The 23,083-nt window shown below is 34.6% G+C and overlaps 1 protein-coding gene across 2 annotated transcripts in view; it reads left to right on the top strand.

Annotated features, from left to right (window-relative positions):
• The first annotated feature begins 2,785 nt into the window (after positions 1 to 2,785).
• NAALADL2 (N-acetylated alpha-linked acidic dipeptidase like 2) overlaps positions 2,786 to 23,083 on the top strand; it is a 962,079-nt gene continuing 941,781 nt past the window's right edge. For both annotated transcript variants that reach the window (XM_073023452.1, XM_073023453.1), the window contains exon 1: positions 2,786 to 3,918. In XM_073023452.1, coding sequence (XP_072879553.1) covers positions 3,876 to 3,918 — 43 coding nt within the window. In that variant the 5' untranslated portion in view covers positions 2,786 to 3,875. The remainder of the gene's footprint in view (positions 3,919 to 23,083) is intronic.

Below are 23,083 nucleotides of genomic sequence, written 5' to 3'. Positions count from 1 at the left end.
ATCATTTCTTATATCCTTCTAACTCTTAATGTTTTGCTCTTGCAGGTAAAACTCCCTACTTTCCCTCATCACTTTTCACTTTTAAGCTTTAATTTGTTACTTTTCCCTCCTGAAAATTTTCTATCATCTTCTTTGCTACTCTGTGTCTTTCTTTTCTTTGAGACTCTTTTATTTACCCTTTCTGATGATGGTAATTTTATTCATTTTCATAAAATTCATTGAAGGCTCAGTGTGTGCTAGGAACTGGGCTAGGTGCCATGAACATGATGAATACTTAAAGTGTCTTTGGCATAACAGATTGCAAGGAGAGAAATACACACACACACACACGCGTATAATATATCTCTCACATATATGAAAGATATGTGTATATATGTATATAGTCATGTATGTGTATATATACATATATATACACATATGAGAGAGAGAAGTAAGAGAGAGAGTGACAGGTTCTCAGTCTGTCACTCAGGCTAGTATGCAGTGGTATGATCATAGCTCATTGCAGCCTGAAACTTCTGGACTTCAGCAATCCTTTCACCTCAGTCTCTTGAGTAGCTGTACTACAGGCACAGCTAATTTTTGAGTAGCTGTACATCATGCCCAGCTAATTTTTGTATTGTTTGTTCAGACAGGATTTTGCTATGTTGACCAGGGTGGTCTTGAACTCTTGGGCTTAAGCGTCCACTCACCTCAGCCTCCCAAAGTGCTGGGATTACAGGCGTGAGCTCCTGTGCCCAGTCTGAGAAATAATTAAGAAATACAGTAGTTTTCCGTAATCTATACTTTGGCTTTCCACAATTTGTTCTCAATGATTATCGTGGTCCAAGAATATTGAATGGAAAATTTTAGAAACAATAAATAAGTGTAAAATTGTGCATCATTATGAGTGGCATGATGAGATCTCATTCTGTCCTGCCCAGGATGTGAATCATCCGTCTATCCAGTTTATTCACACTGTAGATGCCTATTAGTCACTTAGGATCCATCTCAGTTAACAGAGGGACTTTCATGGTATTTTGGTGCGTGTTTTCATCTCTAATGTTACTTAATAATGGTCCCAAAATGCAAGAGTCATGATGCCAGCAATTCAGATATGCCAGAGAGAAGCTGTAAAGTGCTTTCTTTAAGTGAAAAGATGAAAGTTTTGAGTTAATAAGGAAAGAAAAGAAAATTATGTTGAGGTTTCCAAGATGTACTGTAAGAACATATCTTCTATTTGTAAAATTGTGAAGAAGGAAAGAGAAATCTCTGCTAGTGTAGCTGTCACACCTCAGACTGCAAAAGTTACATCCATGGTGTGTGATAATTGCTTAGTTAAGATGTAAAAGGCATTCAATTTGTGGGTGGAAGACATGAACACAAATGTGTTCTGATTGATATCATTTGGGTTTGGTACTGTATGTGGTTCAAGCATCCACTAAGGATCTTGGAATGTATTCCCCTGAGGTTAAGGGGGCCTACTCTACGTATAGTATAATGTGATAAGAGCCATGGTGAAAGGAAAAGTTTAGAACTGTTAACGGGCATCTGGGAGCACAACAAAAGGACCTCAACTCAGACTGAATTCAAGAAGAATTTCTGCATATGAATTCAGCAAAAGGGAGGTGAAGAAGTTTTCTAGGCATGTACAAAACTCACCAGGTATGTTAAAAAAAAATGTCCTGGAGTACATTTTCCCGGCATGCACAAAGACCCAGAAAGGAGAAAGAAAATATGTGTGTGCATGGCACTTCATTAGTATTGCAACTAGTTCAGTTCTACTGAATCAGTATATATGTTACTTTCTATGAAGTTACAACCTTTTGACCTTTCTGGTGTTCATATTTTTATGGATTTTATTATTGTTTAAGAATAGGACTTCTCTATTCTACTTTATTGTAATTTACCACATGCTATAATTCAGCTCATAGATAATGGGTGCTTTATAAATGTTATTGACTAATTTCAGTGCCTGGGGCAGGTCTGTAAATACATTTCCAGGTTTGTCATAATGAGTGAGGATTGATATACATGTTGGTCCTTTTAAGGGGAAGTAAGAATATGATGATTACAGTGTTTTATTGGCAAACATTGAAGTTACTCTTGGTAAAGTATGTAGCATTTTATATATCTATCTCTCTATATATATGAAAAGGGATATTCTATTCTGGAACAAACTACGACCTGGATTTTAAATCAGAGGCTCCTGACATTATAAAGATAGAATGGGTTTTCAATGGTGCAGCCCCTCATATTACAGATGAAGAAACCAAGACTTAGAGAGGTAATAAATGAAAGAGACAACTCTCAGTTGTGATCAGAACTTTTTAATGTCATGTTTGCCTTTATTTCTAATACTTTTGAGAAAAACTTCTGTTGTTTGCCATTTCTGTTCTTTACACAACTTATATAATCAACTTTTACATTAGTAAATTTTTACATTAGTAAACTAGCATGCATAGTATTAATATATAGATTTTTTTTCAAATTAAAAAGCAAAGGACTATAAAGAAAGGAGTTTGAGCTTCATATACATATATATACATATATGTATAACTATAGCCAATACATATATTAGCTGTAGTTAGATTAATAAAAAATATGTTTTGTGTATTATAAATTTGAATATAATATATAATTGTTACTATATATATTAAACATATATAATGTGTAAAGTATTAATATATATGAATATAAATATTTATATTTATTCATTTATTTACTAGTCTAACTACAGCCAAAGTTAAGGATTTCTAGAGGGAAGAAAGTGGAGATTGTTTTTTATTCTAGGTGTCTTATGGGGGACAAAGCTTAAATAAATTGCCTTAATTCTGTGATATCTTTCCTTTCTCATGTGCAAATGAATATTTAAAGATACATCTCCAATTTGTTGCTCTTGTTTGCTGGAAATTATTTTTGTTGAGTCACAACAGTTAATCTAAGTTAATATTCACCATGTTTCTATTAAAAAGGCAAAGCAAATAACACTAGTCTCCTTTTACAAATGAGGACATTGAGGCATTTCAAGATTAGGTTGAACTGTTTCTTTAAGGTCTCTCAGTTAATAAGTAGCATAACTGATGTCAGTACATGGTCTGGGATATCAGTGCTACAGTTCAACATTCATTCCGCTTATCAGAACAATAAGAGGGAGAGAAGGAAGAAGAAGAAGGGAGAGGAAGAGGAAAATTAGAAATTGCTTTTGTTTATTCTCCATTAATCACAGTGTTTAGCACAGCCATACATTATTGTTTTCAATCTTCATACTAATCATACATACTTAATACATACTAGATATTATTCTATTTTACAGTTTAGGAAACTAAATTTCAAAGATGTTATATTCTTTGCTTACAGTCACACAGCAAGTATTAGAAATACTCCAAAACTTGTCTTTACACTGCTGCACAAAACTGACTCTGAGCTGTTCCTTATTTCCCTATGGTTTAAAAAAAATAAATGTTGTATAATATACTTTAAATTTGATTTCTGTAGGAACAGTAGATTAGAAACACTCAAAAACAAAGAAACCAAAGTCTGACTGTGAAGCATGGTGTACTGGTAATATCAATGCTCTTTTAGGGGAAAATATAAATATGTTTCTGGACTAAAGTGAAAGTGGAGAATTAAAAGTTGATATCAAAACAGAAACAAAGCAATGTTTTGTGAAGTACACTTTAATAGCCATACAGTGGATCAAAAGATATGATCTCACTTCATAGTAAAACAGGTCCTGCAAGCCCAGGTAACTCAGGAAGCAGAATGGTAATTATTCACAGAGAAAGCAGGTAGTATACTGTTACAATACTACAGTAGAAAATCAGAAGGTCACAGAGCTTGCAGGGTAGGTGACAGGACTTGAAACTGCTTGGCCCTCTTTAAAAAGAAATAATAAAATGGGAGAGACTGAAGCAACTTTACCTAACATGTCTTTGCAAGGTAAGTACCAACAGCCTATGAAATGTTCACAATCAGAAACTTAAGCCGTGTTGATTACAAAGTCTGTGTGTTTGTGTGTGTGCACACACGCATCCCTGCATGCGTGTTCAGGTGCACTGACCCTGTTTTTAAGGTGTTTTTTGCGAGTGAGAAAAGAGGTGATTGTTGATTCAGAGGAAGCACGTTTTCTTAATTGTTTACAAAGACTCAGGCAACACAGATTCACAAATTTGTTGGAGGATATGGAATGCTTTAGCCTTAATCCCCGGTATAATGTTGAAGAAATGGTATAACCAACTTTCAGTGCATTTTCATGTTGGACCTTTTCCGACATTAACAGAAACTTGATTTTTGTCTCTACCTGTGGAATGTTTATTGGTAATTAAGTTTTGCCGTCTCTGGGGTTTACCAGCTAAATTTCCTTGTAATTAATATAACCATTTTTTTTTTAAGGTAGAAAACGGGGTCAGGGGAGAGCCTATCAGTTTGGAGACTGTGATTTATTTCACAGGTGTTACTTAATCGGATACCTTTGTCCTTTGAAAGGATTGGCTTTGTTGACATTGGCTTGACTAGGCGTCTCTGGTTAGAGGCTTGTTAACAGAAACAAATTTAAGGTTACTCACATTTCACATTTTTGAGTAAGAAAAATTATTTCTTAAAGAATAAAAAGAAATTAGATATTGGGCCTAATCCATATTTTTTATAGACTTCTAGAATACCATGAGGTCACATAGATCTGCATGATCCTAAAAATATTCACCTATTTTATAGTTAAATTATTGTATTTTTCTTTCATTTCTTTAATCTTTATGTAGCCTGCTTAAGAATCCCAGAATCTTTTTTTATCTCTGCGTATTTCCTAAAAATCTTTCTTGAAATACTGTGTAAAATGCTACTCTAAAGCATTTTTAATTTAAAAGATTAATTTTAAAAGTCATGTAATAAATTCTATTCAAGAAAAACAATAAGGTAAAAGGATCATTTCACATAATGAAAATAATTTATTTCTATGTGTCTTATGGTCAAATGGTATTATGTACAAGATTATAACATATTCCTTATTTATCTCTAATATTTTTCTTTGTATATAGGAAGCATCTAGGCTGTTACAGTTGTTCATATGATAATGATTTTACATAAAATGTTTATTACGGTTTGGCAACCACCTAAATAGCCTATCCTAGGCTGTGTGGGTGCATCACCTGTCTATTCAGGGATGAAAATAAACTAAGGAGTAACCAGACCTCTCTCCACTTCCCTCATGATCCCACTTTGTGTTAGGATCATGGGTAATATTTTTTAATTGAATCCCAGATTGTGTATACATTTTGTTTTTGTTTCTTTTTCTCTGGTGCTTTGTATGTTTATTATGTTTCTGGTAATACATATGTTTCACTGTGTAGGGATAGTCTTCCCTTTCCCCTATCCATATATATGCATAAAAATACAATTATTTTCAGAATTATTAATCAGAAAACCATGCATAAAATTTAACATAAGTGCTATAGTAAATAATTGGAATGGTGTGCTTTAAGTTCAAGAACAACGTGCCTAATCTGTAAACCTTTTGCAGTTGGGGAAAACTTGTGAAATCAGTTGTATACTAGGATGTTTTTGTTTGTATACTCTGAAAACTTTTCAACAAAATTTATATTATCTTCTGATCTTACTGGTGTTTAAATGTATCCTTGGTAGGTCTGTAAATATTTCAGATCTATCTTCTTGGAGTATTGAAATCCTTCCCTACCAGTTATATTTGCATTAAGATTCTTAAGAGCACCTATTAATCAGGTGAGAGTTAAAAAGAACCGAAGGTAGTTCAGTTGTTGGTTTCATTTCTGGATTTCTCTCCATTATAAAGGCAATGGAATGCCTTAACATTTTCCTGTTGTCTGGGTGACACCCTGTCCAAAATCTGAAATTGAGTTTCAAAATGACCGAAGTGAATGAAAAGTTATTTTCTAATGTTCCAATTTCACCTTTGACTTAATGGCATTTATAAAAAGTTCTGAGATTCTTTCAAATAATACTGATTCTCAGCTCCACTTACAAACAGATGTTCTTCAGTGGAAATAACTATGTTAAAATAATATGTTTTGTATATTAAACATGTTGATGACTTACGTGTTTTGACTATGAGGATAATATATTATGTAGATTATCATTGGAACTCCATCAGGTGCTTTGAATAATGATTTTCTAAGGCTATGCATCTAGATTTTCTAGATTCACGGAATGATCTCTAATTATAATTTGAAAGGCTAACCACAGATATTGTCAATGATTATTCATTATAGTGCTTTTTCTGTACATCTCTGACCCAATTATACTCCCAGGGAGCTAATTGCATGTGCCCTGGTTAGTGGAGCCCATATGCCATTAACATTTAATGTTTCTGGTAGTATTGAGAACCCATTTTTTTCTTGAATAAAAGTGAAGTTATTCCAAAGTTATCTTGAGCTATGTGAACAGATTTTAATTAGCTTTTCAAACATAAAAAAGAATCTCCTCCTTTCAGTCCCAATGACAAGGTAACCCCAGCAGAGAACTGTGTAAAACTGTCATACATGAAGGTTCATAATGTTCTCAGGATTCATAAAATAAATTATCTAGGTTAGGAGAGAATGCTAGAATTTTTTTCTAAACTTTACAAATATGAGTAAAGTACAAATAATATGGCATAAGGAATAGGGGTGAGTGCTTTCTAAGCATTGTTATTTGCAAAGGAAAGGATCATTTTTCTTGCATAATGTCTGGAAACTCACATACACCACTGAGTGGCACTCTATCACTCCATGGGCCTGTAACAGGAGTAGAAGGACATGGCTGAGAGGTGAGACGGAGACAGCTCCCTTCCTGGAAGGGAACTACCTGGAATATGCCTTAGGCTAAAGTTTCTTCAGAGGCCATCCTTGAACTTATAAGGGCTACTTACCTCTTCTCTGCCTGGAAGGATGTCCATTTCCTATTTCTCCCAGTATTCTTATTAATAGGCAGGGTAAGTCCTAGTCAGAATTGTAAAATGGGGAAAGAATCTATCAGCATGCAGCTCTGTGCTTCACCTGCTGAGCTCCTCCTACCTCAGGAATCCAGTTCCCATGAGCTTTTAACATGTTCTTTCTCTCCTTTTCATATTTAGTCGAAATATATTCAAGGCCACTTTCCTCTTTGGAAAGAATATGATATACTAATTGGCCCTTGAGATTAATTAAAAAAAAAAAAAAAGTATTTCTGAGTTTAATGCTGGGACAATCTTGTGAGAGGAGGCATCTTTGAGTTAGGCCTCCCCTGGGCTGTTGAATACACTTGGCACTCGTGCTGCCTACCAGCTGCTTGGATGTTTTGAGCGTTTCTAATAATACCTCTCCTTCCTACTTCAGTTCTTCTTAATTCTTTAGCTCTAGGATACCCCTACTCTAAAGGCTACAAAACAGTAGAACTCTGGGGGAAGATGTTCCAAGTACGGAAGAGTTGGCTGGACCCTGAGGAATGCAGAGCTAACTCTAGCTAGCCATCAGCAGGAGGAGAGAACTCTTCAACCCACTGAAGGAGAATTTGGTCATCAGAGTTAGGAAAAAATAATGTTCAGAAAATTAACATTTTTGAGCTAGAACATAGAGAGTCTCAGTCCAGTGTTTTTACATTGTAGAATAACAGAGATCCTATGAAGCTAGGAAAATTGTTTTCGGTTTCACAGAAGCCATTGCCAGAGGCCACGTCTGTAGCCTGGTGCTCAAAACTGCTTTTGCTGCAGTTTTACAGAAGAATTTAGTGCATTATTTTTTAGAGCAATTTGCTTTCCTATTTCTAATGGAGAAAGCAGTCTTATTAATATTTTCCATACTGATGTCTTTTAGTTTATATGTTTATGGTCTTGAAAGCATTGTTGAGTATTCAGTGAGCTTATTATGGAACCTGTCCATCCAGGCTTGGGTTTTCTCTTTACTAAACAAAAGTTACATTAGCTTGTAAGACATTTAGTTAATTTCCATTACACTAGGAGAAGTTGCCTTGTAAGTTCATAGGCACATGTATGGAATGTTTCTTCATAATAGAGTCATTGTTTAGAAATGATACTAATTCTATTTAAAATAAGTAAAAGAAAAAAAAAATTCTAGGCAGGAGGAGACTTAGTGTCTGTACTTCCAAGTTGGAGCCTGAGGGTAATAGTACTTTGTCCTCCAACCTGTTATACTGGTTTGGTGTGCATGCTTACTTTCTGTGGTGGGAAAAATATCTCTGTATTCATCATTGTAAACCATGACTGTCAGTGCCTTGAAATCTTTCTGATGCCACAAAGAGGACTAACCAGTGTGTGACTCTTCCTTCCAAGCCTACAGAACTTTAATAGCATTATCAATGAACAGAAGTGCAAGGAGCTCTTGTTGGACCTGTGTTCCATGAGGAAGGCTTTCACTAGCCCTTCATGATAGGTTCAAACACTTGAAGACCTGAGGAATTTCAGAGTTGACTCTTAGATATTGAGGTAACAGGGGGTCTTGGAGTTGAAATTTCCAGAATCTTTGCTGGGAAAGTCTCATAGTCTCAAAACAAAATCAAGCAAATTTGGAGCAAAGAAAGTTGCTGAAAATGTCAAGGCATGAAATCCAAGGTGAGTCTGACCCAAAAGAGTGAGTTAGGCAAAGGTGCATGTGAAAAGGGCTGAGTACTTTTTCCAGGTACAAGAGAGTGTCTTTGCAGCAGGCAAGAGAGATTAGGAAAACAAAATCCGAAGTAAAGCATAAGAAATAGTTAATGAAAGCAACCTAACTGAGCTTAGGAGCTAATATTTTCTTTGTCTTTCTAAGTGGAAGTTGAATCTTTACCTTATTAGAAATAAGATGGCAAGCAGCGTACTTGAATAGAACATGAGATAAAGGTGGTTAATGACATGGTACTTAGTTAAAACCTGCTGTTGGAGGAAAAGCCAATTCTTAAACACTTTGAAATATAGAGCTTGTTCCTGGAGTTTGTTTAATCCCCTTTGATTTAAATAATATTTTATGGTACTGAAATTGTTTCAAAGGGAAACATTTTACATTTCAATTAAAGTCACTGTGGAATCTTCTTGAAGAAAAGGTGATACATACCTACAGGATGACTTGATTGTCTATACATCATTATTAATCATGCAATAAAAACTTTTCCATCTATTTAAAAGTTTGAATCTGTCTTTGAAGTTTTCTTTGAACAAAAGATGCAGTAATAATCTGAAGATTATAAGTATATAAATGTAATTATTACTTTGTATGCTATTCTCTGGATTTTGGAAGGAGTTTAAATAAATTTAGCTAATTGAGTAGGACAGTAAGCCAACTTTCTTTGTATCACAGTTTTTTGGGGGAGGACTATGAACAAAACATGTATTTGATTTATTATTGGAAAGTATTAGACTTGATATATCAGTGAAGGAATAACAGGTGACTGCAAAGATTGCAAAGAAAATGTTGTTAGGATGACAATACACAAAAGGACATTGAGCTTCAGTTGATCCCTTGAGCTTCTAATTACTCTTCAGGAAAAGTATGTGTAAATAGTTTTATTTGACAATGCTATTTTGTTGCTCTGGTGATAGATATGTTTAACCAGCTTCATGGCTGAACACTTTGGGAGGCTCTTTCATAAATGCTTTCTGTAATTTATATTGAAATGTAATTTACCTGTCTCTTTAAACCCTTGATGTGTGTAATGCAGGTTGTATATTATGTCCCAAAAAATAAAAAATAAAGTTATAAAATCCTACCGACTAAAAAAGTCAAAAGAGAAATACTTTGAAAAGCCACCTGCTAAATTTAACGTAGTTTATAATGAACATGCAAAAGGTATGCACGTACGCTTGTTAAACCATACAATCAACTTTGCCGTATGACTTGAAACTTCAGTGAAAGATTCATTTTGAGATCTGATTCAACTGCTGAAATCCATTCTATCTCTTGATTCCTTTCTTCTCTCAAAAGTAAGCCCCTTTGAAAACAGTTCATGAGAAGAGAGGAATGAAAGATTACTGTACTTTATCTTTCTCTTTATAACCTTTAATGCAATCATAGACCAGCATATCTTCCATTAAACTACTGATAAATCTTGAAAATTTATCCATCACATCCACATTTCTTGGAGGGAACTTTCAGAGATGGAGAAATACACTGCCTCAAAAGGTAGACATTGCTTCCACTCTTGCTGATTCTTGGTATTGTTATAACACAGGGATGTAAATAAGAAATTATAGAAGAATCTAGGAATTTACAGAGGGTTTCACAGAGGAGAGATGATTTGAACTTTCCCTGGTAGTTTTGATAAACTAGAATAAGTGGCCAGAAGGAAAAAAGCCTTCACTGGTCAAAAGAACAGGCAAGACAAAACATGGAAATTGTATCTATTTATGTATTTACTTGCGTTATTTTCTCCTCTCCTTGGAAACAGGATTTTTCAAAATTCTCTACTTTGCAATAGGCTATAAATAAATAAACATAATAGAAATAAGGTTAAGACAATACAACAGTTAAAATTTGTACACAAAATATATGCCAGAACGTGCTGAAAAACTGTCAAACAGGTCACAAATTTGCTTTCAAGCTTCCTAGCAGCCAAAAGAAAATAATAAATTGTTTTTCACATTTATGTTGTTCAAATTATATAGAAACGTACCAGTTATTCAACAGATACACAGATTTCTTGATAGAGATGATGATAGTGACTGAAATCATTTCTATAGATGGTAAGAGACGGGCCTAACTAGAAGAGAACATTTTTATTAGAAAACAGTAAGCGTTAAATTTAAAATTGTTATAGAGAGAAGGAAAATAGTATTATATAACTCATGTAAGAATATTGACATAGATGATTTTCTTTTGAGTTCCTAAAACTGTTGCACTATGCTGCCATATATTTGTCACAAAAACATTTCTGTAGAAAAAATTTCAAACCTCTAGTAAATCTGAAAATAGGAAAATAATGGAAGAATAATTTAAAAATATAGATTGTATAAGATCAATGTATTTATGTGATTTAAATATTTACACTGCTTAAACTTCAGAATAAAAATAGATTCTTTTAAAATTTAGGCTTCTATATATATGCTCAAGTGTCTGTTCCAGAGTTCCTAATAAATTTTATGTAGGTGTTTTGCATTCATTTTGGTTAATGAAGGGTTCAGTGCAGTCACTATGGCAGATTTGGGGAAGAGAAGAATAGAGATAAGAATAAGGAAGAGCATATGGGCATTGATAATAATGACTTTATAACCTTCAGATGCAATGAAGTAATTACGTTGCCTAGAAATTATTTTATATGTAAGTAAATAGGAATTTGGAGAAAAAAAAATAAGAAAATATTAATGTGTTTATTCTTGACTCTGATTTCTGAGCAGTTTTAGGATCATATTTTATATTTTTTTCCAGTTTACAATTTGACCTATACAAATTTATTTGGGGCATCATTTTTCTTTTCTAGAGTAGAAAACCCATAATATTGTCTATATTTCTATAAAATACTTAGTAATTACCAAATCGTATTTATCAACATATCTTATGTTGCTTAGTAACATAATCTACAATAACGTTGGTATGTAGGTAATAGAATATTCTGGAAAAGGGGTCTATGCAAAATGCATTTAACTAAATTGAGTAGTTAATAGTTCATCTTCATAATCACAAAAATAAAAAAGGGGAAAGAACTAGTAAATTGGGTACTCATTTAAGGCAGAAACTTACTAAGCTTATTTAAATCTCACAACGTTGGCCTTCTCCTTTCTTCCAACAAACACACCAAGCTGATCCCCTATTAATACTTACATGTTTTGGTTGTTTCTGCTGAACTTCCTATATTATGTTCCTTCTTGTCATTCAGTTATCAGATTAAATATCTCCAGCCTCCCAGACTAAACTAGCCAGCCTCTGTCTTAATGTGTGATTCTTAATTCTTTTAATACATCACCATAAACCATATTCCTTTTTGATATATTTGTTTATTGCCTATTTCACTGCAATAAAATGTTCTCTTCCTGAGATGAAAGGCCATGGCTGACTTATTTATTGCTGTATTTCTAGTGTGTAGATACATAACTAACATATACTGTGTTTTCTCAAGTTTAATATGCTCAGAAAAAACAAGCATAAAATGCACAATCTTATTCCTATTTGTCTATGCAATTTCCATTTATTCTAACATGAAAATTAGTTGAGCATAAAGTAGCAGCATTTAACATGATCAGTACAAAACAAAATAAAACAAGAAGCTTTAACTAAAAGAACCATTGGCAAATAAAAATTTTCTCAAATTGAAACAGACCTTTTTTTGAAGAAGAATACTGGTTGGCATAGAGTCTATTCTGAGATTGGAAGCAGTGTGCTGTTATTCAAAATTAGATAATTTGTTTCTCTTCATTTTCTCTAGTTCTGTGTTACAGTGACTCTGGTTGGATTACCTAGATGAGCACTCAGATAATCTAAGAATGCAATGGCAAGTAACAAATTAAACTTAGAGCAGCAGAATTTAAGGAGACAAGCTCATGAAGGAGTAAAAGGGTTGGTTCTTGTTGGTAACTAGAGTCTAATTTGAAAGGATTCAGACATAATGCTAAGGTACTAGGTTTGATGGATGGCTGTGCATCTAATATAATTACATCTAGATAAGTTGTGAGGGGTAAAAGAGGATATTTTGGAAGAAGGAGAAATGTAATGCTTTTACCTTTGAATAAATTGCATTTGTGATAACAGTGAGGTATCTAAATACTAATGTATTCATTTAGTATGGTTTATTTTTCATGATTGTTTTAGATATGGAGGATATGGCTCCTGCCTTTGATGAATTCTCAGTTCTTTGGGAAATATAGTGATGTGCTTATTTATATTTGTATATAGTAGGCATATGCCCCTTATTGGATAATTGTGAAAATTAAAAACATAAATTTGCCAAACACTTGGAGCAGTCCATGGCACATAGTTTACATTTCATAAATGTTTTTCTGTTGCCACAATCCTCACCACCATCATTTTAATTTTAAACCTCATCCATATTGTTATCCATCATCATAGTGATGATGAGCTGAATTTTTGTGATTATGGTGGGATTTGAAGAAATAATTTGGGAGACATTTAAGGTTAAATTGATGTTTGCTTGTACGAAATGAGGAAGAATGAAGAGACTGTGAAAACTTGATTTCTTGCTTAGATGACAGCAAGAATGGTATCCTTAACTGATTTAGAGAATGTACGATAGGGAACCGTTTAGGGAATAGAAATAGAGTGAGACTGCTTTAAAACAATTATTCTAAACTATAATTGCATATTTTGGTGAAAATATCTAGGACTTAAATTGTAAAATTGAGACTAGACTTTGGGAGAGAGAGAGAACTAGGATGGAAATAAAGCTTTAGAAATTATTAAGGCAGAAATGCTGTATGACATTGTGAATAGGTGAGATTATACAAAAATGGATGGTAGAAGAAGAAGACAAGAAGAATGATAATGGAATATAAAGTCTGAGCAGAAATAAAAGAAAATGAAATGAGTCCATGGGAGAGAGAGAAGACAAAGATGACAGAGTTTTCAGAGGAATTCATGCTGGGAATTTCTATGTAAAATGAGAAGTCTTAAAGGACAGAATACTCAAACAGCAAGGATTTGGTAAATCAAGCCTGGAACTAAGGTAAGAAATTCGAAAGAATACAACTGGAGAATCACTGGGAATGAGGTGAAAGGAGAAGACGAAATTACAGAGTATAATTTTAAGAAGCTTAAAACAGTAGAAATCGTATCATAAAGTCCAGGAAATCATCATGCTTTGGAAGTGGGAGAAAGAAGAGTCGAAAAAAGAGGTAGTTACACCACAACAGTTCTATGAGATAAATATAATTTTCCCTTTTCACAAATGGAAACTGAATTTCAGTGAAGGAAAGAATGAAAGTGGTCAAATGGAAGGAGTGTGCCTGAAGAAGCTGAGGACTGGATTCCTAGGGTAACTTTAAAGAGCATAAATGCAGATTTATCTTTCTGGAAGGAAAAATATGGGTGAGTGTAATGAGAAATTGGCTGGATTACAGAGAGTGGGTAATGGAGCTCTTGCCAGATGGATCTTTGAAGCAAAGGATGAGTTTATTTGGCTAAGAGAGTTAAGGTGAAGCTGTGTGTGGAGTGATGAATCCATGAAAGATAAATAAAAAGATTGGCTAGCCACAGCTGCAGTGACGTTATGCAAGATATAGTATCAGTGAATGTGGAGCACTAGGAAAAAAGTAAAATGCACTTTGGGAGGCCAAGGCGGGTGGATCACCTGAGGTCAGGAATTTGAGACCAGCCTAGGTCAACATGATGAAACCGATTCTACTAAAAATACAAAATTAGCTGGGTGTGGTGGCTCATGCCTGTAATTCCAACTACTTGGTAGGCTGAGGCAGGATAATCACTTGAACCTGGGAGGCGGAGGTTCCAGTGAGCCGAAATTACGCCATTGCACGGCAGCCTGGGCAACAAGAGCGACAAAACTCCGTCTGAAGAAAAAAAAAAAAAAAAGCAGCCTGATTATACAGTCAGTTTTCACAGAGATGTGAGTGACTTTGTGGAAGTGTGTGTGTATAAGTGTGTGCATGTGTATGTGTTATCGGCATGTTTGCATTTTAGGTAAACATTGTTATTCTGGAATATTCAGTCTTCATTGTGTGATACCACCCCCAAAATCCTACTTCAGCCAGTTATCTTCAGATTGTATGCCACTGGACTATAACAGAACTAGAAGAGAAAGTACATGTCATCACCCACCCATCCAGCCTTTGAAAAACAGTGGAACACTCATGCTACACTGCCCATACATTTTGATAGTGGTATATTCTATGTAACATTAGGAAAGCATCCATATATACCACTGGCCATATAGTATGAATGTGATATACCTATGAGACTGAAATGATGAAGACTTACTTTCATTTGACTCTATTTGAAGAAGGCAAAATAAAGTTGGTATCAGTGTTTACCCACTGAAATATGTCAAGACATTCTGATAATCTATGATTGACATTAGAGTTTGTGTCATTATGTTATTATTAAGATCATCAATAATAATGAAAAAATAAAAATAAATGCAATTAGGCATTTACTAAACGCCACTGAGGGGGAGAGCTAGGATTTAAATCAAGGAGAATCTGAATCAATTGTTTCTTGACCACTATATTTTACAGGTGTCCACTTTAAAAGAGCTACTTTAAAAAAGTAGAATTTTCCAGGAGAGTACTTTAAATATTTACCATTTGTATCCATATGCAAAAATTACTGACTTAAATTTTATTACTGAAAAAAATAATATTTTATTCACAGTCCTTTTTATAGCTGATGTATCTGCTTTTCTATAGATACTGCATTTTATAAAAATTCATATAACTTCATGTACAACATAGTGCTTTCTATTTTGGTGCATCATGATTCTTCTTATCCTACCTGCCCTCACACTCTTGTGATATTTCCATCATACCTACATTCCTGGCACTTTTATTGAAGGTGATAAAGCTCTGAACAAGTAGTTGAAAGTAAATGGGTTCTACTAAATTCAAGAATGTTTTGACTATTAACCTTCAGTTTGAAGTTTTAGATGACCAAAAACTAGTGTAAAGAAATATAGATTTACCTCTATAAAATACCTGTTAAAGATGTTTTTAAACAATTGATGCTTTGCTGATGCAAAGGATATTTCCTCTTCAGTGTTTCTAACTTAACAAAGTACATGTGAAAGCCATAAACTCCTTTATATCATCCATAAACATAATAAAAAATGTTACACCACATAACTTTGACTTAGTCAATAATTCTAGGCTTAGCCTTAGGGTTTGAAGAGAAAATTATTCTTGTTACACATTTTAATTATGCTGTAAACTTTGGGAAATAGCTATTGATCTTCAACATCTGGCGTCAGAAAGTTGTTTCTTTCTCGTTCTGTAGCCAGTGAAAGTTTGCCACATAGGCTAAACATGAAGGATTATTATTTTTTAAAATATGAGTAACTTAAGTGTTAAGAGACAAAAGATTATCTTCTCTATACATCTTTCTGCTGCAAGCTAGAAACATACATCTGAGCTAAGAAATATACTAACTTGGCGGGACACAGTGGCTCACGGCTGTAATCCCAGCACTTTGGGAGGCTGAGGTGGGTGGATCACCAGGGGTCAGAAGTTCAAGGCCAGCCTGGCCAACATGGCGAAACCCTGTCTCTACTAAAAATACAAAAGTTAGCTGGGCATGGTGGTGCATGCCTGTAGTCCCAGCTACTCGGAAGGCTGAGGCAGGAGAATCACCTGAACCTGGGAGGTGGAGGTTGCATTGAGTCGAGATTGTACCTCTGCACTCCAGCCTGGGCGACAGAGCCAGACTCTGTCTCAAAATAAATAAATAAATAAATAAATAAATAATAAATATATAACTTGTTTTAAGAAAAATGAGAATATTATCCAGTGCTACTCTTGATGATCTTTAATATTTTAATATAGAAATAAGGGGGCCTAAGCAGGAAATCTTTTTTGAAATTACAGGCTTTAAGGTTCTTCAAAGCTTATATGAAATGATGAACATTGTGATTATCATTTTGGAGCCATTATTTCACAAATTTTCATATTTGAAGTAGTAATGTGGGCAAAAACTTCATGCTGTTAAGATTAAGCAGATATTCTAACATCTGTGATGCTGATTATGATAAGAATAGCTACTAACTGGTGAACTATTTTTAGAGGATGGGTATTACTATAGACATTTTACAGATATGGCCATATTTAAGAGTCACATCCACACATGAAAATGGCCCTTCATTTCTCCATTTTACAGAAGGCTCCATGAGGTTAAGTAACTTACTCAGGATTATGCAGAAACTAGGTGGCAGAGCCGGGATTCAAACTGTCTGACTCATATAATGACGGTTTACTTGAATAGAGATAGGCTCCTTCAGTTGCCATTTTTGGCAAGTTGAAAACTGAAAAGCGTTTCACTGAAGTAGATTCATATTTAAATTTAAACATGCTAAATTTTGTATTATGCCTTTGTTCATCCAACAAATATTTATTGAAATATGATTATGTAGCAGGCATAGTGTTAGTAAGTGCTAAAGCTAAGCTACATTCAAGGAGACAGGGATCCTAGCCACTCATAGTTTACCAAGGGAAACATTACACTGTAATGTGAAAAAGGAAAAACAAATGTATTCATCTATACTCACACACACACACATACATTTCATGTAGCTTCAGGGTTCTCTGATAAACATTCTGAAATTGCTCCTTGAATTTTCAGTACCTAATTAAAGGTATGGTAGTTTCCGTTTGATACTGCAATGCCTTGTTTGTGAGTATGGATAACAGTGGCCTTTGTAACTCCAGTCATTCATTAAAGATGCTATTTTGAAAGCATGGTCTGGGAGTTTATATTGACGTTTCTTGCTACTGGACATCCCCAACCTCCTCACAGTGAGAACTAATGAATATAATTTTCACCCATTTCTTCTCCACCCATTTCTTCTTAACCTACAATGCAATTAAACCCAGTGGTTAAAGAATCTATTGAGCATTTCATATATGCAATATGCTAATAGTAGCTCTGGATGTAATGGCTTGCATTAATCTATTTAACTTAGTTTTATGTAATGAATTAAAGTACAACGCTCTCTCTCTCTCTCTCTCTCTCTCTCTCTGTGTGTGTGTGTGTGTGTGTACATGTCTATCTATGTATGTATTTATTTATTTATTTATTTATTTATTTATTTATTTTATTTATTTATTTTTTGAGACGGAGTCTCGCTCTGTCGCCTAGGCTGGCCGGATCTCAGCTCACTGCAAGCTCCGCCTCCTGGGTTTACGCCATTATCCTGCCTAAGCCTCCCGAATAGCTGGGACTACAGGTGCCCGCCACCACGCCCGGCTAGTTTTTTTGTATTTTTTAGTAGAGACGGGGTTTCACCGTGTTAGCCAGGATGGTCTTGATCTCCTGACCTCATGATCTGCCCGTCTCGGCCTCCCAAAGTGCTGGGATTACAGGCTTGAGCCACCACGCCCAGCCCAAAATAAACTTTATTTATTTATTTATTTATTTATTTATTTATTTATTTATTTATTTATTTTAGATAGAGTCTCACTCTGTTGCCCAGGCTGGAGGGCAGTGGTGCAATCTTAGCTCACTGCAACCTCCGCCTCCCGGGTTCAAGCAATTCTCCTGCCTCAGCCTCCTGAGTAGCTGGGATTATAGGTGCACATCAGCATGCCCAGCTAGGTTTTGTATTCTTAATAGAGATGAGGTTTCACTGTTCTGGCCGGGCTGGTCTTGAGCTCCTGACCTTGTGATCCTCCCACCTTGGCCTCCCAAAGTCCTGGGATTACAAACACGAGCCTCCATGCCTGGCTATTTTTGGTAAAAAAGTACAAGCCTATATATTTAGAGTTATGTAGAATAATGTGCCTTTGCCAGTTTAGTGCTTTTGAACATACATCAGTCATGGAATTTAGGTATAATTTAAAGTTTACATTTTGAATAAATGAAATCTGGGAAGCCTATTATATGCCAGGTCCTTATCCTGGGAATTCTATTTAAGTCACCTCATTTCACTCTCACAACAGCATCTAAAGAAACTACTAGCTTTTCATTATAATATTCGTGCATGCCATTCTGTTTGGAAGGAAACATGGAAAAAGGGAAGTTTAAGCAGAGTAGGTGATACTTGCTTCCTCCACAATGAATAAAGAATTCTGCGGTCAAATAAATTAAAAGGTATTTCAAGAATAAGAAAACAGTTGTACAAAGGCATGCTGGCATGACTAGTGTGTTTGGAGAATTTTGAACATTAGTTAATGATACATGCCTAATAAACGTTAAGTTACTGGAGTGCTGTTTTTCCTGAGCTGGCATAATACAAGCCTCCAGCCCATTGATTACAATGGGGTTATAAGGCTAACAAAATTTTAAACAGAGTGGATGGTAGTATGCTGTTTTTACTTCATCTTGGTACATGAGTACTATATAGTTAAGGCTTTGTGCCTGTTCACCAGATGGCACGTGAGTACATGTGCACATGTTGTAGATGTTATCCACATTTTCAGGGAACTGCTTTTGTGGAATGCTCCAAATTCTCATCATGAATTTACTCCTATATGAGAACAGAATATCAATGCTTCTTGACTACAGTCTCCCCTACTGATACTTAATGTGCCAAGTTAAAATATTTGCATAGTGGACAATAAGGCAGCATGGGGATTTCCTATCCCTGTTTCCTGCCAAATTGACAGGTGGCATTGCAGCAGGTGCACAACAATGTGATTAACAATGTAAGGGCTGACAAAACATGTGTGATGTGACTGCAGGCATTTTATGTGAGTGACATGTCATGGCAAGTATTGGCCTCAAGAGAGTATACTTGGGACTCGAGGGTGTGAGGGCAATCTATACATGTGTAAAAGCAACATTGAGAAGGTGAGTACTAAGAAAAAATAACCTTGACTGGGAGTCTTTACATAAATGAAGTACATTGCAATTCAAGGTATATTTTTTGCTACTTAAATATTTTACAAATGTCCTATTTTTATGAGCAGATGAAATTCACATATGTCTTGAACGGTGTGATTATTTGACTGCTGAACAACTCATGAAGCTGCCAGGACAGTGAGACTCTGCTTTGTTAAAATTCCTGGTAGATGCTCACACCGCTAATCCTAGCACTTTGGGAGGGGTGAGGAGGAAGGATCCTTTGAGCCCAGGAGTTTGAGACCAGCCTGGCAACATAGTGAGACCCTATCTTTACAAAAACAAAAAAAATTAGCTGGACGTGGTGGCATGCACCCATAGTCCCAGCTGTTTGGGGGCTGAGGTGGGAGGATTGCTTGAGCCCAGAAGGTCAAGGCTGCAGTGAGCTGTGATTGCACCACTGCACTCCAGCCTGAGTGACAAAGTAAGACCCTGTATCCAAAAAAAAAAAATCATGATTGACGAAAAAAATGCAATATCATTCTGTCATCCAATTTATTTAATGAGCACATTTAGTCCATGTTATCAACCTCTCCAATTCTAGGATTTCTGACTTATTTTACATGTAAGAAAATAAACAATATTAATGTCATTGCATTTATTAATTTTCAGAAATGATAAAAAAGCAGGAGTGAAAAGAGTAGACTTTGGAGGGTAGATAAAATAGTTGTTCACAATGTACACGCACACACACACGTTTGCACAGAAATACAGGAGAAATACGGACTTCTAGTAACCATTCCGTGAACCACTAGTTGACAGACCCCAGATTAAGAATTTTTGTGTTTATGTACCTTTTTTAAGAGACAGAGTTCATAGATTTTATCAGATTTTCATACTAATCAATAATCTCAACGGCATTAAAATGTTTTCTAAAGTTCTTTCTATATCTAAAATTGTGCAATTAACTTTATATCCTAATACAGTCCTGTGGAAACAGATTTGCTTTTCTCCAGAGAAACAGAAATGTATCTTATTTTCTAAGAAAGAAAAAAAAAGTGTGCCTCTTAATTTATCACTAAAATAACTAAAATTTGTGATTATAACATTGTAACAAAAAATAATTTTTGGCATTTTTTGATCAGCATTTAAAAGCAATCTTAAAGTAATATCTTTCTGGTAATGGTTAAGGTGGAATGTTATTTGCCTATTTTTCATTTTACATGGACCATTAAAGCCAAATGTGAGAGTGATAAATGATTAGGAGAAATGAAAAATAACTCGATCATGCTTATAGTAATAATTTAACTTTTAAAAATTTGCTATTATGAGTAATCAACTTAAAAGATAGATAAAAGTGAAACCTTTTTTTTTTTTAGGGAAAATTAAATTGTGTATTTCAAGAATTATACAAAAACAATATTTCAACCAGGTTTATTTCCATCATATCTATTATAATATACAATATATATTCATTTTATGTGATCAGATGTTAATAACAAATAATCTTGGACTGTAGAAGCATAATATATTTTGCACAAAATACAATAAAAATCTTGTCTCTTTGTTATTATATGTACAAAGCTACGAAAGGATAGTGAATAGGATCTGAACTCTTATTCTAAGACTCCATAAGAGCAAAACAGAGAGACAGGACCCATTGAAAAAATGGTGAAGTTGTTGATATTTTCTTTGTTTGTTTTTTCCTCTTCAACTTGTTAGCTACATTTCCTTTCTTCCCTGGCTAACCATCCTCTAGCTCTTTTCCCTTCTGTCCCTCCCACCACATAACCTTCTTATAATACTTTGGCCTAAAATGAAGCAACAAAATTGTTCACAGTAAATGTTTATAAAATATTTGTAATGGTAGAATTATAAGCATAGGTAGGAGATACAGTTTTGTGTGATATCATCTGCTCTGTGTCCTTCAAAAATATTACTAGATGACAACTGTCAATATTTAGAGTTCATACTATTCCACCCTCCTCTTTAATTTTTCCTCATTTACTAGGTAACACCAGAAATTCCACAGACTGATAATCTTTGTAGCTAAATGGATTCTTTTGACTTTGTTAATGATTTATTATCCTTGTCTGTTATATTGAATTTCAACAGCCATCTTTTGCGAGATAGCACATAGAGGAGGAATTTGTGACAGGGACATTTCTTGTGTTCTGTCTTAGTTGACTTGGGATGCTATAACAAAATACCATAGATTAGATGGTTTAAACAATAGATATTTACTTTCCACCATTCTGGAAGCTGGGAAATTCAAGATTAAGGCATTAGCAAATGCAGATTTGGTGAGGGCTTTCTTCCTGGCTTGCAGATGGCTACCTTCTTGCATTTTTCTCACATGGCCAGGAGAGAAAGCACTGGGCTTTCTTCTTCTTTTTATAAAACATGAATCTCATTATGAGAGCCACAACTGCAAGGCCTTATCTCAACCTAATTATCACCAAAAGGTCTCAGGCTTAAATACTATCACATTTAGCTTAGCCAGCTGAAACTGCTTAAAATTGCAAAATATGCATTTTGAGGGGAGACAGATATTCATTCCATAAGATGTGCTATTCTAAGAAGCTACTTAGACGCTTACCTTTTAGGTCTATTTTCATATATTTTACATCTATGTAGATATCTATGCACAAAACTTTAGATGTCAGTAATTCAGTACTGATGGTTAACAAACTTATGAAGTTGGTTTGTGTATCCTTAAGGATTAATTAAAGTGATCCTTCAGTTATCTTTAATTGAGGCCTTCTTTTATAAATCAGCATGTGAAATAGATAGACATTACTTCAGTCTCCGTTGAATTCTCAATTATCCCTATTTCAGGCATTCAGAAAAGGCTCTCACATCTCTCCCATACCCCCAAATCCAACAACAAAGAAAACCATCATTTCAAATATAACCACTTAGTTCCAGGAATTTTATTAACTTTTAACTTTGATTTTTAGGATTCATTTGAGTTTTATCTACTCAGTATTAAAAATACAGCTTCCTTAGGTTAAAGAGTCATAACTATTAGTGTCTATAGCTCTTTTAAAGTATTTGAAGACAGGTGATGTAGAATATGGATTAGAATTTTTAAGTAGCATTGCAAGGGAGAAGCAGTAAGAACAATGGATAGCAGCTAGAAATCAAAAGACTTTAGCTGAATGTAAGGAAGGATTTTTGCATAGGTTAAAGTTGGTATGATTTTTCCTCATAAGAAAAATAGAAACTGACTATCATAAGACAGCGAATTCCTTACAAACAATTATAGTCCAGCATAAGTGGAGTAACTGGTTAGGGGTGATATAGTGGAGACTCATGTAGTTAGAGATGGTGGCTTTTTAGGATACTTCCAAAACCAGGGTGTACTTAAATATTAGCTTTCTATGTATATATTTGGCAGAAAATGAACTTAACAAAGAAAACAAAGTGATATTCATGGACCTCTAAAATTTGGTTACATCGTGTCTGATTTTGAAATAGCTTTTCAATTAACTCTAAATATATAATATGGTAAATATATAGGCACAATCAATCAAGACCTTTGAAAACAAGCGAATTTCATAAAGTATTTTGAGAAAAAAACACATATATATGATTAGACACAACGTTTAAACTGAACGTGTAGTAAATGATTGATTGCCAAATTGAGAACTCAGATGAAAGATTCCTATATATTAGTTAATGCATTTTTTTCCGGAATAATTTTTTTCTCCACCTCAATGAGTCTACTCAATGGGATTTGG

This window comes from Chlorocebus sabaeus, chromosome 15, assembly GCF_047675955.1.
Source record: "Chlorocebus sabaeus isolate Y175 chromosome 15, mChlSab1.0.hap1, whole genome shotgun sequence".
In the NCBI taxonomy this organism is placed as follows: Eukaryota; Metazoa; Chordata; class Mammalia; order Primates; family Cercopithecidae; genus Chlorocebus; species Chlorocebus sabaeus.
The sequence above is the reverse complement of the archived record's forward strand: the minus strand, read 5'-3'. Positions and strand labels throughout refer to the sequence as shown.